The sequence below is a fragment of the Poecilia formosa genome, unplaced genomic scaffold (genome assembly GCF_000485575.1).
Source record: "Poecilia formosa unplaced genomic scaffold, Poecilia_formosa-5.1.2 Scaffold305, whole genome shotgun sequence".
NCBI lineage: Eukaryota > Metazoa > Chordata > Actinopteri > Cyprinodontiformes > Poeciliidae > Poecilia > Poecilia formosa.
Genome location: NW_006800244.1, coordinates 227652 through 245198, shown reverse-complemented (window position 1 = coordinate 245198; position 17547 = coordinate 227652). Strand labels below are relative to the sequence as shown.

Below are 17547 nucleotides of genomic sequence, written 5' to 3'. Positions count from 1 at the left end.
TCTGCACAGCAGATGAGCGCTGGCATTTTAAAACTTTCCCAACCCTTCGCATGTAATTGGTACTTAAATCTGCCCTGCGTATAAACCTTGCAGTGTTCTGATTTATGTTTTCAAGACAAGCACATACATCATGTGCATTCCTTCTGTCCTGTCCATCAGAACTGATGGAGTCAGAATTCCCAGGACACTTTTTTTTTTTTTTTTTACTTTACTTTACTTTCTCCTCTGTGGATTTCTCTATCTTTTCAGCTGTTTTCCCCATCCGGCCCAATCGTTAAGGACAAGTTTATGGAGCTGCATTCACAGTAAAAGTGAATTAAAATGGAAAGCGTGAGGGTGGTCAGGGGGGTTCGGTTCAGTAACTCGGTGCAGCAGGTTTGATCTGTGCTTGAAGTTCATTATAAAATCAGCTTCAGTTACAGCCTGGCAGGTTGCTGCATATTGAGGCTGGCCTAATGCCTTGTTAATGAGCCTCTCACAAAATCGCGTACACACAAAAGACGCGTGCATGCTGCTCTCATTATGTATAAATCTAAGAAATTGCGATCACTCCCCACCCCGCCACCTCCACCCTAATGAGTGTTGCGTTTATGGCTCTGAGGTTTCTAGCTGCTTTCTGTATTCTTTTTCTCGTGAAACGAGATCTGGTAAGCCTAAACACCACCACAGCGGATTATTATGCATCATAGTCTCTGTTTGCTCTGACAAGCTCTGCCATAAAACTTTCCTTCTGCCTTTTATCTGCGCTGCTGTGGTCCTGCATTTATTTCTGACTCCTGCACACACTAGTTGAATACCCGGAGGCGTAATGTGTTTCCCTATAATGAAAACCCTGCTCAGTTCCTGATGAAAAGGATGAAGAGCATTGATTGGATTGACACAAACACCAACTCGCAGGCAGTCACACACGTGTTCAGGCTGACAAATTGGACGGGAACCATTGATTTTCCTTCTGCTGGCGACTCTGGGAGATTGTTCCTTGTTTTCCCCTTTAACGAATTGAAAAAAAAAAGGCGCTTCTTTGTCGATTGCAAGAATTCAGTCGCTTGCTCACATCGATCAGCAAAGAGCAACAATGGGAAAGCTAGAACCTTGAGTCAGGGTGTTGCGACTCAAATGGATTCAGCGTTCTCTGTGTTAACACGCCCAGAATACCACGGGATGGAGGGACAAACGTACACCGACACGGAAACGTGTTTGTGCATAGTGCCAGACTGGTTTGGACCAGTTAGACAGACTGGTTGATGAGAGAAGGCGCTAAAGCCACTTGGTCCAGCACGCTGCCGCATGGTGAGGGCAGAGGAACCACAGTGCTGTCACTCCACTCATACTGGGACAGCCAGACAAAAACAGAACGGGGGATCATGTCCACCGCAGGAATCTGTGGTCTCGAGTCGCCGTCATCCGAGGAATGCCAATTGCGCTCCCATATCACTCCATAGACGAGGAACGCTCATTTGAAGGGGGGAGAGGGGGCGAAGAGTCCTGATTGAAAAATGTTGGAAGCTCAGAACTGCTAAATGACTGTGGCCAGAGTCTAACAAAACATTTACCCCCCCGTGAGTAGACATAAACAAAACACAATCCAAGAGGCCCGAGAGGCATGCAGTTAAATCTGAAATGACTAATTAAATCATGGGGAAATGCTTCTGCGCCAAGACGTTGAACACTGAAGGAGCTGGTGGTTGAATCTGCTTCTAAACGTACAGAAGATTTGAGAATATTTCCCATTTTTCTGTGGCGACAAATAGCAGCCTAAAGATGTTTAGATGCCTCCGCGGCCGTGGGGCCACCGCAGCCCGTCCAGGCCCATGTGCTGCTGGTCTGCAGCCAGTTCCCCCTGCAGGAAGGCGCAGAGCTAGAACAAGCCAGACATGCCTGCAGCTGGCTTCCTCTGGGCCCTTCTAAGCCCCAGTAAGGACAGTTTTAAAAGCTGTGAACTGACCTGCAGATAAACAGCCCTCTGCCAGCTTCAGCAGAGATTTGTTCTGGGTGGGGGCTGAGTTGGGTCCTGAGCAGCAGCCCGAAACAACACATGTATGCCCATGCTAATGGGGTTTAGGAGATTCTGTTTCTGGGGGACCATCTGACGCTGATTAGAGCCTGTTGCCGCTCTGTTCTAAATGGCCAAACGTGTGTTTGTCTGTGTATTAATTTTGAGCTCTGACAGGAGTTTTATGGTGAGCTTTGTCAAATCCTGTCAGTGTCAACTTCTCCTGGGCTCACACAGGGGGAAAAAAAAAAAAAAAAAAAAAAAGTAAACTCAAAGAGGTAATATTTTACCCCACTGCAAAGATTTCAGCGGACACTTTGCAAACACCCAGGGGATAGCAGCGGCGTTCACATGGACAAGTGAGATCATTATTGATTTCATGAGCTCATACGAGCTGGAAACTGTAAATGTTAAATCAGGGAGAAATACGTCTTATAGCTGAAGGCCTTAACACCCTCACGAAAAGCAAGATTGAGCCTTTTCCCCTCCAGTCCTTTTCCACATCACTTTAGTGTTGAGAATGTTTATTGGTTCTGTGGGTGTTATGACTCCAGTGTGCCTGGACCTATTACAACTGCGAAATAGATCTCCGTTAATATAATCAGCCCAATCACCAGGGGTCAGAGGTGATTACTCAGCTCTGTTGCCATGGAAAATGCTGTTGTTTGGTTAGCTAATTGTGTCACTTCTCTTCTCTCCTCCCTCCCAGACGTCTGGAGCAGAATGGGATCAAGTCTGTTCCTCCTGGAACCTTCTCTCCCTACAAGAAACTGCGCAGGATGTAAGTACAGCAGAACGTTCCCCTCAGGGCTAAGTAATACAGATGGGAACAAAACTCTGGTGGCTGGAAAAAGAAGCAACAATTGGCAATCCTCTCCTCCCGTTTCCAAGGACCATATCTGTCTATTTTGTCTGCAGCTTGAGAATGTGGTGCCGTTCTCAGGCTTGGGGTGGCGCTAGCTTCAGTCGTACATGTTCATAATAGCAGGTCTCGTTTTTCATCCCTGCCTGCTGGTATTCCCCTGGCTAGCATCGTGTCCACTTTGTCTGTTCCCGGCTGGAGGGATGATGAGGGGATGAAGGGAGAGCTGGAATGAGGGCTGAAACCTCTCGCTCTCTCTGGGAGTGAACAAGTTGGTGGTTGAGCCAGCTGTTCAGTCACCTTGCCAGCAAACGCCAGCCAGCCAGCCAGCCAGCAAGCAAGCCAAACCTCCAACACCATGAGGTCTGACTTACATACCAGCAGGAAGATGGAGGAAGAGGAAGGTCAAGGAGTTTCTCTGCCTATTTTTAAAGATTCTTCATGATTTTACAGCTCAACTCCGGGGACGGAGACAGGATGAGATCAGGTGAATTAAGTCCAACAGACAGTCTGCAATGACTCAAATTTTATTGTAGGTGCAGGGAAATGTTAAAGGAAAGTTTTTGCAGTTCAAACTGAAAAGGGATTATGGTGAACATTTAAGTTGATAGTATTTTAGCTATGCCCTAAAGGAGACAAACCGAACATCCTCGACACTTTATGTTGCTGAAGTATTTATTCTCATTAAACTTTTTCCAATTTTCTGAGCTTACCTGACACATGAGGGCTGAACAGTTTTGCACGTCACACTTTTCATACTTTTATTTGCAAAAAAAAAAAAAGGTAACACTTTATTTGAAGGGGTGAATAAGACTGACATGACACTGTCATAAACACCTGTCATGAACATGAATAAGCCTTCATGAATATTTATGACTGTTGTCATAAAGCGTCATTCTTTAAATTATGACACTTTTAATACAAAGTTGACATTATTCAAAATGTCTTTGTTATGACAACTTGACATTAACCAAGAAATCATTACTGATATAAATTTGTTATAAAAGTATTACTGATTGCACTTTAAAAATTAGGTAACTTTATGTTATTAAAGGTAAAGTTTAAACAGTAATGATTTCCTGGTTAATGTCAAGTTGTCATAACAAAGACATTTTGAATAATGTCAACTTTGTATTAAAAGTGTCATAATTTACCGAATGACGCTTTATGACAACAGTCATAAATATTCATGAAGGCTTATTCATGTTCATGACGTGTTATGTCATGTTTATGACAGTGTCATGACAGTCTTATTCAGCCCCCTTCAAATAAAGTGTTACCAAAAAAAAAAAAATTGAAAACCATATAACCTTTCCTATTCACATCACAATTCTACACAAGTCTACTATTTCATTCATTTGTCTACAATGTATAAGCTTTAATAAAATCTCTCATTAAGTTTGCGGTTGCAACAAGACAAGAGGGGGGTGGGGGGAATGAAACATTCCTTGGGTTTCTATTTGCAGTTTTTGCAGGAAGATTTCATTGCGTCCTACATACTGGAAGGGTTGAATCACGTTTAAAATGTCACTAAGGAAAAAACACTGCTGTTTTCTGCTAAATTCAGTTCCCCTTGACAAGGATAGTTATATGTTTTAAGAAACTGGACACGGCGAAAGAATTGCAATTGAGATTGCGTCATGAGTTTCCGAGCATCAGAGATAGTTGGAAAGAACACTTAATACGTACCAAAAAAAAATCTTCCCAAAGGGTTTGTAGTTAGAATGTAAATATTTTTTTTTTAAACTTAATGAAACCTGAACCAGAGTTTATCAGAAATGGTGTTATCCATCTGTTCTGTTAAACAAACCTGCTACTGCTGTTAGACCTGCTGATTCTGTATTGTACATTGGATGTCTACATGTCTGTGTTGATCCACCTGGCCATGTGCACTTACTTACTGGTTGTGTCCAACTCCAACAGTGTGTAGACAGTAACTGTGCATCAAAATGTGGGAAAGAAATCCTAAATTAATCATTTAATTAAAGGGTTAAATGAGTTTTATGTGCATTTTCATTCCTTAGTTGCAGCCTCAGCTAACCTTCGCACCAGTAAAGCCACCCGTGCACATTTTCTTCCACCTTGCCTCAGTTTGAATGACCTACACATGAACCACTCCTTTACACAGGGATGCTAAAACAGCCCTCACACGCCGACATATACACAAACACTACAGTGTCTGAGTTTACAGACGCACACCGTTGCATATGTTGGCCCCCGAACTTTGATTTCATTTCCAGGAAACCTCAGCACTTGCAAAAAGACAAATGGCTCCTTATTTAGCTGTTACCCCCCCAAAATGAGGAAATATCCCCCCTCCTCACCACATGATGATTTTCCTTCAAAGGTATCAAGTCGGCTGGAGTTGCATCTACATACTCCATTAAGTCCCTTTCTCCATATGTCTTTCTCCCTTTCTCTCCCCCTGTTCTTCATTTACTTTTGCGTTTACTCACACAGACAGGCGCACATTGGTACAGAGGCTTAGTGGTTATCCTGTGGGGAGAGGCCTGTGGATCCTATTAAAACTGGTGATGTTCCGAGGCAGTCTACTGTATCTTGTTTTGGATTTCAGCCCTCAGCCAACACATTCTTACACATTGCAGTGAAGGAGTTGCTTGTTAGGCCACAAATAATCCAAGTAAATGTTAAGATTAACTTCAAGGTTCTGTTTATAAATAGTGCTATGAAGTGGGCTGGCACCTATGTTCATCCAGTTTACACTTCGGTATCTGGCAGCCTTCCTATGTGGGTAAAATCTTGTCAATCGCTCCTCAGTTCTACGTCTGAAACTCTGTTGTTCTTCTACGCAGAGACCTGAGCAACAACCAGATCTCAGAGATAGCTCCTGATGCCTTCCAGGGCCTGCGCTCTCTCAACTCCCTGTAAGTTGTCCAACGCTCAGTTGGAGCATAAAAATCTGCTTGATTGTAGTTTACTGTGTCTAAATCGCTTGCCACAAATCCTCAGCGTGCTGTATGGAAATAAGATCACCGACCTGCCGAAGGGTGTGTTTGACGGCCTCTACTCTCTGCAACTGCTGTAAGTCGAACTCTTGCGCACTTTGCTGATACTCTCCAGACGTACTGACTACCAGGAATGACTTTCAAATAAACTTTGCTTGGATTTTTCCAGGTACATTCAGAGACGTTTTGACAAGCTGCCTCCCTCTCTCTTTTTTTTCCCACTTATTCCCTCTCCTTTTTTTAGGCTGCTGAATGCCAATAAGATTCATTGCGTTCGTGCCAATGCCTTCCAGGATCTGCAAAATCTCTCCCTGCTATCGCTGTACGATAACAAGATCCAAACCCTTGCCAAGGGCACCTTCACTTCACTTCGAGCTATTCAAACCCTGTGAGTCAAACACACAAACAGATTTACTCACTCTGACACATGCTCAGCCCTTTACTATAAAACATGAGGCAACGCAGGAGTCGTTTACTTGGTGGAGTGTGCACTGACACAGAAATTGAATTACAAAGTGTAAAGTGAAAAAGATTTATTTTCTTAGCATGCACATGCTGCAACCTGGATATCAACAATCTAATATATCATGCCTTTCAACTCCCCATGAACTTCTTTAGTTTGTCATGTTACAAACCACAACTTAAAATGGACTTCATTGGGTTTTTGTGCAATTCATCCACACAAAGTAAATTATTATCATAAAGACGAAGGGGAAAAAAGGAAACCTGATGTTAAAATATTTTTTCTGTTTACAAAAGAAAATAGAAAACTGCGTATTTTGATACACGTTTGGACATAAAGTTCTGCACACGTAGATCCTAAAACATTTTCCCCAATTCATCTTTACAAAATAGCTCAAAGTCATGTGTGAACAGCAGTTTTCAAGTCAAGTTTCAATACAGTTTATGTCTGTACTTTGGCTGGATCATTCTAGGACATTAAGTTGTTTCAATCTAAACCTTTCCAGCTTTGGCTGACTGTTTAGGACTGTTGCCCTGCTGGAAGGTGAACTTCTGCCCCAGGCCCAAATCTTTATCTGCCTTAAACAGATTTGTTTCAGGTTTTCCTCTGCATCGTAACTCAGACCAATTTCTCTGTTCATAAGAAACCGTACTTTGCTCTGTGAGCTGTTCAAAGCTCGGGATATTGTTTTATAACCTAACTTTGGGCCTCTGCCTAACTTTATCTTTGATCTGTCTGCTGTGTTCCTTGGTCTTCATGAAGCTGTTTTCTCAATAATGTTCTCTAAGAAACCTCTGAGGCCTTCACAGAACATCTGTATTTATAATAATATTGAATTACACCAAGGCAGACTACTTTCTAAAAGACTTCTTAATGGAATTGGTAGTATTGCATTTTATTTAGGGACACCAGATAGTGCATGCATTCAGCCAACAATTTACTATCCTGTTTGTCAAACTAAAGTCCTGTCAACAATATTTTAATATTGTACTGTATGGTGCCTTATCTTCAGAGGCTCCATTGAGTGTCTCAGAAGGTTTTTCGCTTCGAAATCTATGTACCAGCTGGCATGTTAAAATTATAGATTATAAATCACTTGTTTAGAGTGGAAACTATGAACTATGGATGTGAACCCCTGTGTCTTTGAGCTATATATGAAGTGCAAGTAGGGCTGCTGATGACTAAATAAATGGACTAAGTAACACAAAATACTAAATAAATGTGTGATTTCTATTTCATCATGTTTTCTGATTCCTGCAGTCACCTGGCACAGAACCCGTTTATTTGTGACTGCAATCTGAAGTGGCTCGCAGACTACCTCCGCTCCAACCCGATCGAGACCAGCGGCGCCCGCTGTGCCAGTCCACGCCGTCTCGCAAACAAACGAATCGGACAAATCAAGAGCAAGAAGTTCCGCTGCTCCGGTAGGCTCATGGCTGTGTCTCCAAACATGTCGGGTTTTCTACCCTTCAAACAGGCTTTGTTGTTGTTGTTTTTTCCGCTTTCCGCCTTTTGTCTCACCTTCAGCATTCTGGGACTACAGTAATTTGTTATTTCCTAGGTATTTAATCTGTGATCAGTGCTTGTAAAAGGGTTTGTTAGAGCTACTAAGGCCTGAGCTGGTACTCCTCAGTCAGTCCCTCTTGTCACACTATGCTGAGAAGGTTGGTTTTACATGCACACCACAGAGAGTTAGATGCTAGAGTTTGAATACCTGCCCATCATCAGGCTCAGGTTTCTTTCACTTTGCCTCCATCTTCCTGACGCGCCCACTATTGTGTTTATGCACTGTACTGTGCTGCCTGGCACCATGCACTGCTGAGGTTTAACACTTCTATATAGCCTTGTTTGTTTGGCGGGATCTGATGAAAAAAATGATTCCATGTTTTGCTTTTGATTGTATCCCCCACCTCCCTTCCTTTTCACAACGTCCTGTCTTTCATGTGCCTTTCTTTCTCACTGTCCTCCTTTTTTCCTTCATGCCTCTCTTCCTTAGCAACAGCAAAATATTTACCACCTTTGTACTTTGTCACTAGTTCCTCCATATTGCCATGAACAATATGGAGACACTGGTTTCACTGTTTGATCATGTGCTGTCATATATAACATCTATATATGACTGTTGTGATGCATAGCAGTGACACGGCTATGCACATCTGACCTCACTGACATCCGTCCCTCTGTTTTTCCTCCATCACAGCCAAAGAGCAGTACGTCATCCCAGGTGAGTTGCTTGTAAATTTTCACACCTATCATTATTTCTCACTGCGAATCTTTGGTCCTTGTAGTGACATCATTGTTTGTTTGGTTTTTTTTTGTTTTTTTTTGCCTTTTATGAAATCTGTCTTGTTTGTCTGTTGCAGTTTTGTCATTTTTGCAACGATTCCTTTAGCACTGGAATTACCAGACCTTTAACAAAACACGGATAATGTGTAAAGAAGTTGCCTTGTGTTTTGCTTCTGGTTCATGTCTTCTACTCTTCTTTGCAGACGTATCTATGCCCCGTAAACTTTCTGTTTGTCACATTACAGCCAGAAACTCCAGTGAGTTTAGTGAAGTGGAAGAAAAGTAATGCTTTTATGACAATGACAAAATGTCTTCTTTTGTATTACGACATTATGGAGAAGCATTGTTGTGATGCATCTTAAAAAGATAAGAGGTTAAGTTTCCAGGCGTCAAAGTGTGATGTCAAATTTCTTTAGTTATATTTGATATATACAGCATTTTTATAACAGCTGACATGTTACTTGACTACTTGAAAATGCATCATATTTCCCAAAATCCTGATCTCAGTCCCATAGAAAATTTGTAGGCAGAGCTGAAAAGGTGTATTTTTAACCAAAGAGGCCTACAAACTGCATTCTTTCCAGGAGCAATGGAAACGTTTGGACTGATGTATTTTATAGTTAAGAGTTCCCTTCATGTAGTGTATGTAAATATCTGGTTTCAACTGTGCATACTTGTAAGCTATGATTAATATGAGCGAGCACATATGTTCAATATAGGATCTGTTTTCCTAACAGTCCCAGCAGTTTGGGTCCAAAGGAAGTGTGTCTTTGCTTTGGCTTTAGGACAGTCACCAAAAGGAAAAGTCTCAGAGAGAGCTGAGCAAAGAGGGGAGAGAAAGCGTGCCCTCTGTATCAGCAAAGCTAAAGCAAATAAAGCCCACCAGAGGACTGAGATTCCTATCAGGGGATGTTTCCGGACTCCTTAACAGGAACACTTCCAAGAAAATAACTTGGAGGAGCAGTCATGTGTGTCAAAGTATGTGTTTTGTGAGAGCTAATCTTGCTGTGTATGCTTGTGTGATTCATTGTCAATACAAGTACAGCTCGCTCTATGTAAATGAATGTGCCCTTGTATGCAAAGTTAAGATAAAGCTCTGAGCTGACTTACGGAACAAATGGGAGCACTTTGAAAGCACTGGAGAGATCAAAGTGGAGTGCGATTAATGAGAATTTCACCCTTCATCAATGTTAACAAAATCCCCCACCGTTTGTACATTCAAGCTCTAAACACAAAGTCCATGAGTGCAGAACACATTGCTAATAAACAACCAGACTGCAGGGAGTTAAGAGAACTTCTACACATCCAGTGATGAGTCATTTTGCGTCTCCAAGCGGGGAAGAAAAAAAAAAACTCATTCTACTGCTTGCTGCACTTTTGTGTAAATCTGCCAACAGTAAAAGTGTCGCTGCCACGCACTTGTGACGCTGACGATGACTCAGGCTCACGAAATGTCCCCTGGCTCCTCCACATCCTCAAGATCAAAGACCTTTCCTTGTACTTTCATTGCTTCCTCTAGAGCAGGAAATGCCTTTTCCTGTTGTCTGGGTGAACAAGAGAAAGTTCCTTAATGACTAGTGTTGCTACATCTGTCTGCAGCCTCTGCTTAGCCACAATAGAGAAGTGGCACAAATTTGGAAAAAAAAAAAAATCTTTATGTAGGGAAGATGTGTAATTTGTTTCCCTAAATGCAGTTCTCTCAATGTCATTGATTAGGGTTTAGGATTAGGCTGTGGTTTGTAATCCTGCATCTTTTATTTGGGTAGATTTTTTTTGTTGATACTCAACCATATCATTTTGTTCTACTTATTTATGGTTTTCCAGTCAACGAATGTGGTTTGTGCTCCCCACGGGGTCCCGCTGACGTCATCTTTAAACTCTTGCATATTTCTGCACCGTTGCAAAACAGAATGGCACACCAAGCAACATACCAACAGAAAACCGTGGGCTGTACCCTCTAAATGGAGCATTTGCGCTGAGACACAATGCAGAGTTGCAGAGACACAGACACATTGTTCTAAGTAACTCCCAGTGCTGATCCATTATTAAGAAGCCATGATGTAACCGGCAGCACACTTTTTTGGCACGTAACGTCTATTCATAGACAGAGGAGGTTCGGCAAAGCATCGCACACTCCCTGTGCGCCTCCAGTCTTGCTCTTTCTCTATAAAGTCTCTCTAGCGCAACACACTTTGCATTTCTCTTTCATTTATCCCATGTTACGTGCATTTTTTTTTTCCTTCTTCGGTGTATCAACCTTTTGCATTTTCAGCTTCACCCCCTTCGTACCTTTCCCTCAACATCCATCCTTTTGAGCGCTCTCCGTCACTGAATCTGAGCACCCTGATCTACTTTCTTTTTACCCCACTGCTTCCACTCTGTTGCTTCTTTGGAATAACTCTCCATCTCCAGTTTATCTGTCCTCATTCTGCTGAAGTAGACACACAGCAGGATGTCTATACAGACTGCTGGTGTAGAGAAGACCTCTACACCAGCAGTCCTGCTTAGGTCACAGCAGGACCATGTACTAACCTGAAAGTGAGCATGTTTCCATGCATTTAATGGAGAAAGAATTTTATATAAGGGTTGTTTTGTTGTTTACTCACCAGTCAATTTATTAGGTACACCTTGCTAAATCACGGTGGATTCACTTTTAAATAGCCATTACAAGACAGGTACATAGTGGTCATAACAATACTCACGTAGGAACTGGTGTTTAAAATATGATTAGGTTGCGCTAAGGAAGTAGTATAACCCAAAAATATCTTCCACGCCTCTGCACCGCCACTAACCTGAACACTTGATACAACTTAGGATCTACCCAGGCTCTCGTGACAAAGTCAGACCTCATCATTGAAGTCTCACTGTGAGAAATCGAAATTTAGCAGCAATATTTCTCCAGGCTGTTTTTGTCCTATTTTGTTAACCCTGTTTGGAGCTACAACCTCAGTTTTCTGTTCACAGCTAACAGACAGGGCACCCAGTGTGGTCCTCTGCTGCTGGTCTTGTCACCTATTCCTATCAAGGCTTGATGTGTTGTGTGTGCAGAAATTTTATTCTGCAAGATCCCTAAATGGATTGCTTTGCTGTCGATGGGTTTGGATAATTTAACATTTGCTTGAAGAAGCCATTAAACCAGCATAGTGAGTTGTCCATTGAGTGTAACAGTGTGTTCACATTTTATCTCCTTCAGGTACAGAAGACACCCACTTGAATAATGTCTGCAACACTGATCCTGTGTGTCCACCCAAGTGTCGCTGTGAGTCCAACGTAGTGGACTGCTCCAACCTGAAACTCACCAAGATCCCCGAGCACATCCCTGCATCCACAGCTGAACTGTAAGGAATTGCTTTCACCGCTATCTTGAAACTGCAGAGAGAAAGGTGTGTTTAATGTTGATGTTATATCTCATCCTCTACAGCCGCCTTAACAATAATGAACTAACAACTCTTGAGGCTACCGGTGTGTTTAAGAACCTTTCCCAACTCAAGAAAATGTGAGTAAAACTGTTTTATCATCGTCCTCTACATAGAACCTGTAATTGCAACATAGACATTTTTTTTTTAACCACAGTAACCTGAGTAACAATAAGATCACAGAGATTGAGGATGGAGCGTTTGAAGGTGCATCGTCCGTCTTTGAGCTTCACCTCACAGCCAATCAAATCGACTCAGTTCGAAGCGGGATGTTCCGAGGCCTCGAGGGACTTCGCATGCTGTGAGTTAACGTACAACCAGGTGAAATTGAACAATTAAAATCCATGAGATCAGCTCATAGTTCTTTTTGCTCTTTGTTATATTCACAGGATGTTGAGGAACAACAAAATCAGTTGTGTTCACAACGACAGCTTCACAGGGCTTCACAACGTCCGTTTGCTGTCTCTGTACGACAACCATCTGACCACCATTACTCCGGGGGCCTTTGACACGCTGCAGACTCTCTCTACTCTGTAAGATTCTTTGTTATACATAGTTTTGTTCTGGCATTTCTGGTCTTTTTGCTCTGAACACCGTTTGCTCTATCATTCCTTCAGAAACCTCTTGGCCAACTCCTTCAACTGCGACTGTCGGTTGGCGTGGCTTGGCGATTGGCTGAGGAGCAGGAAGATTGTGACAGGCAACCCCCGCTGCCAGCGCCCGGCCTTCTTAAAGGAGATCCCCCTCCAGGATGTAGCTCTGCCAGATTTTCGCTGTGAGGAAGGTGGGTGCCATGTTTTAAGTTGACTTCTTTTTTCTGTAAGTCACTATGCAAATTACAACAGCCTCTTCTCTATATTGAGTCACTTCTCTTCTCGAAGGGTGAGATGTTTTGCCAGTCTCATAGATATCCTTCACTTTGTGATTCTCTAACTTCTGGGGTTTGACTTAAAGATTTTAACATCTCTCTCCTTCCCACAATCATTTTGAACAAGACCTGCCGAAAGTATCTGGGATCACCCTGAATAATGGCCACTATTGTGTGACTCTTTTGTTTGCTGAATAGATTGCTGTTCAGCAGTTCCTAAGCTGCTGGTCGATCCAGCGCTGAGTGCAGTTATAGTATTGAGCTGTTTGTCTTATTGACGAGTCAGCCTATTTGCACCTGAATGACTGCTAGGCTTGTCTTTGGGCCTCAGGCAGCTTCCATTCTTTGCTCCTGTTGATCGATATCACGTTAGGGAGTCCTCCCATCCCCTGCTCTGCCTCGCTTTTCTATTTTTTACTTTTCTCCATGGCTTCACCAGCTTTTACTGTGATATCTTGTTTTTCAGCTACAGTGCCATCGCTTTTAATAGTTCCCTGGTGAAAGTGTGCAAAGAGAGTTACAACGAATTCGTCCATTATGGCAGGAGTGTAATCACACACTGAAACTTGTTGTAAAATTTTACCTCTATTTTGAGTACAGTGATTCATTACATAGGTTAAAGTCTTGTTAAGAATAATTGTTTTTAACAAAATCCCTGGCAGCACAATTATTTATACTTCTGCACAACCACCTCTTTTTGAATGGAAAGTACTAATAAAACCTGTGCTATAAAATTTTACAAGGCTGGAGCATTAAGATCTTTAGCCGTTTCTCTTTAATAATCTCTTTCGGTCGTACATAGTTCTGGGTCCTCACTTGTGCTTTTCCTTTTCAGCTCATCCATAGGTTTTCTGAACCATTTAAGTCTGAAAACCAAGTTGAAAGAAGGTTGATTTTGTGTCTAGGGGACTATGTTTATGTTAATTTTGCCATAAGTTTAGGTTTCTGGCAGAGCTGGTATTAGTGTTGTTACGCACGTAAACACAATAATATCCGGGGCTTTGGGAAGTGAAACAGACCCACAGCACGGTAGATAATCCACTATACTTAACCACAGTCATGAGGTGCTTTTCCACATTTTCATCATTTTCATCCTGTGCTTCATATCCATGGTGCCAATAAAGAATAATCTGGCTTCTTTCCCAATCAACTGGTTGGTGTGTAATAGAAACCCGGTGACCCCATGACCCCCATCTTTGGTCCATTTCCATAATAGAGGACTTCAGAGATTTTTTTCTTTTTGCCTGCCGTTTTATCCTTCCTACCATGAATGGAGGAAAGACAAATGTTGGTCCTTTTCCAGCTTAGTAGTGAGTAGTGAGAAGACACAGGCCTCGCTGTCAGGGATACAGAAAATTGTAAACTTCTAAAAGGAAATTTGTTGAAATTCAATCGCACTATGTTTTAGTTTAAGAGCTTTGGTGACATTTATTTTAAGCGGATTAGTAAATTCATTATTAATTGTGAAGCCAATTATTTTATTCAAAAACACCTACTTCTTAAAATTGTATTACTTATCCCCACTAAATAAATGTACTCACAATGTGTCAAAGTTTTTTTACAAATCTTTCACAAAGATATGAAATGCGATTGCATACGTTTGCAAATAATATTAGTCCAGCAGAAAAAAATAGTTGAGTGGGTACACACGATCTAATGGTCTACATCTTAATTATGATTGGTATTTTCTCTTTAATTAAAGTGCCGTTGCACATTTTTTAACATGACTTCCCTCCTGATTACTGGCTTTATATTTTTACCAGGCCAAGAGGAGTCCAGCTGTGTTCCTCGACCCCAGTGTCCCAGTGAGTGTACTTGCCTGGAGACTGTGGTGCGCTGCAGCAACAAGCATCTCCACACACTACCCAAAGGCATCCCCAGGAATGTGACTGAACTGTAAGTGTCTCGGCATTGATTTACTGCGACGCCAGGTCTCCTGCTTCCATTGTTTTCGTCTAAACCTGGGGGAGATCATGTGAAAAACAGTAACAGGGACGTTTTAACACTCGAAGAACAAGTGAAAGGAAACAAAACATCTCATCACTTGGAGGAGAGGAAAATAGTCAAACCCTGCAGTTATTCTCCCAGACATTCTTCTTCTTCTTCATCTTCTTCTGTGTTCCTTGTTGCCCTCTGGGCACTGATGTCACTCTCACACTCAGAGCCAAGGATGTCTGAGAGAGAGTGTGTGTGTGCGTGTGTGTGTGTATGTGTGTGTGTGTGCATATTTGTGATGGGGCCAGAACCCTGTCCACGGGTGCAAAGGGGAGCAACAGGACATTTTAATGAGCAGTTTTCAATGGAAAGGGGAGGGAATGGAACGAGTCTGGAACTTTCCAATACTGCCTCATTTGGTTCTTGTGATGCACACACACGCTGAGCAAGCCTTCAGGCCTGTCATTGTCCCAGCAGGTGTGACCAGGTGTACCCCTCTGTTCAGGGCTTTCATCTTGTCATCTGGAGAGTTTGCTACTCCATCATTATCCCAAGTGTCCTCAGCACCATCATTACCCATCATTACCTCTGAACCTAAAGGCCTGCTAACTAACCTCCCCCCCCCTCTACTCCAGCCGCTGCCCTTCCCACCTTCTGTGCAGTCATCAACAATAGCAGGAGCCTGGAGCTCTGCTCAGTGGGGGCTGCCCTCAAATGAGCCATTTATCAACATGACAGTCTGCATGTAGGACTTTGTGTTAGCAGTCAGAGGGCTGATTGCCTTCCTGCAGGCATAATGTTGACTTTGGTGGCCTCAACTGTTATCACATGGACCAGTCTTTGTATCACAGTCACAAGTAGAAGTGCTGGGATCAGTGACTGTTTCACCATTACCTCATTTTCCCCAGTTCATATTTAAAGAAATACATCCCATACATTAAAATCGAAAAAGCTCACATACAGTGCATACTGAGAGCAATATTCTGCTTCTTCTTGTCCAACATGGGACTAAATCACTACCACACCTTATGGAAGTGATACTTTGATGTTAACGGGTGTAAATATTCTAAAATAAACCATTGTCCTGCATGTCCTCCGTATACCAGTTGACAATTGTTCGACAGAAATGGTTCATCATTTGCAAGACTTTCAGTGTGTAGACGCTGCCACCCATAAATTGTTTGATGCAAATAAAAATGTTGTGTGCAGAGTATGTTGTGTGCAGGGAGATTACACAGTTCACAATTGGCTTTTCACGGGAAATACGACTGTTTGCAACTGTTCACTATGCTTGTTCTGGGTCACGGATTCCTGGACTCAATGCAATCTGCTACATTTACTCAAGTGCTTTTTGGGGGTTTTTTTCTACCAAGTGGCATAATGTGCTGAATATAACTTAGATCTGTTTGTTGTGTAAAGTGACTTTAGAAAATTTTTGCGAATCTAGGCTGTACTCGTAAATAAGCTATTTTGGATTCCACTGAACTGAAAACTCTTGTGTCTCCTTGTTTAGGTACCTTGATGGCAACCAGTTCAGTGTTGTTCCTAAGGAGCTGTCTTCCTTCAAATACCTACAGCTGGTGTAAGCTTTACTCTTCCTGCCTAAACTATAAAAGCTGCATGCCCCATCATAGTAAATATGTTTTTTTTTTTCTGAACTTTCCTTTAAGTGACCTGAGCAACAACAAAATCTACTCTCTGAGCAACTCATCCTTTGCTAACATGAGTCAACTGACTACTCTGTAAGTCCTGATCAGCCTTAGTTGCCAGAAGAAAGAGCTGTTGTTAAATTTTGGTTATAAAAGTAAAAAAAAAAACAAAACAGTTATTCTTACATGTGTGATTTTTATTTATTTTCTTTTATTTTTTATCTGCAGAATCCTGAGCTACAACTCTCTGCGCTGTATACCCAAAATGGCTTTCAGTGGACTTCACTCACTGCGACTGCTGTGAGTTTATTTATAGATGAGGTTAAATACTTTATCTCCATGTTGTCTATATTCTTTTAATATATTACATACCGATCTGTCTGTTCACTGCCTTGCAAAAATAGTCTGATCACTTGGAAGTTTTTCACAATTTGTTACTTTAGAACTCCAAGCTTTACCCCGAAACCTTGTGGGATTTTATGTGACAGTGGTTGATTTTCCAGCCTGCGGCATGTTTTCCTCTAGAACTACGCTGTGTTTTCCATCCATTTTCACATTAACTCTCACCAACTTCTCTGTTGTGCTGAAGAACAGTATCCCCAAAGCATGATGCTGCCAACGCCATGTTTTAGGATGGGGACAGTATGTTCAAGGTTGTGTGAAGTTAATTTTGCACAGGCTTTCATTTAGGTAGGTCAGAAAATGAATGCCTCATTTTACTTGGTAAAATTCTAATAAAATATACTGAAATTCATGGTTACAAAGAGACAAAATATGTTAAAGGTCAGCTTGGGCTGCATTGAGTTTTACTTTTTTTTACAATACAATTTTAATTGCCTTTCTATTTCTTTATTGAATACAACAAACTGTAATCTTACATATTTTCAGTACTTGGTTCCAATCAAAAGCATCATTGTTGCCAACTGAGTTTGTAGAAAAACATAGCAGACTCTTAAACCAGACTGGAAACACTTTTAGGTCAAACAAGTCATTAAGGAGGATATTTCTGAAGCTCCTGCTGACTTCAGCAATAGTTGTGCAGATGCAGAGAATCTTTGATTGACTCCCGAGGACTGGATCTGTCTAAACAGTTCTGACAGCTTTTGAAT

General features: G+C 41.9%; 1 protein-coding gene across 4 annotated transcripts in view; it reads left to right on the top strand.

Moving 5' to 3' along the window:
- slit1a (slit homolog 1a (Drosophila)) overlaps positions 1-17547 on the top strand; it is a 94865-nt gene that overhangs the window by 64439 nt on the left and 12879 nt on the right. For 2 of the 4 annotated variants that reach the window (XM_007572604.2, XM_016660958.1), the window contains exons 10-24: positions 2703-2774; positions 5669-5740; positions 5826-5897; positions 6066-6209; positions 7545-7708; positions 8485-8508; positions 11764-11908; positions 11992-12066; positions 12144-12287; positions 12376-12519; positions 12604-12770; positions 14618-14750; positions 16303-16371; positions 16460-16531; positions 16667-16738. In XM_007572604.2, the coding sequence (XP_007572666.1) occupies positions 2703-2774; positions 5669-5740; positions 5826-5897; positions 6066-6209; positions 7545-7708; positions 8485-8508; positions 11764-11908; positions 11992-12066; positions 12144-12287; positions 12376-12519; positions 12604-12770; positions 14618-14750; positions 16303-16371; positions 16460-16531; positions 16667-16738 (1569 nt within the window). The remainder of the gene's footprint in view (positions 1-2702; positions 2775-5668; positions 5741-5825; positions 5898-6065; positions 6210-7544; positions 7709-8484; positions 8509-11763; positions 11909-11991; positions 12067-12143; positions 12288-12375; positions 12520-12603; positions 12771-14617; positions 14751-16302; positions 16372-16459; positions 16532-16666; positions 16739-17547) is intronic. The other 2 variants (XM_007572605.2, XM_016660959.1) reach the window with 1 other exon arrangement.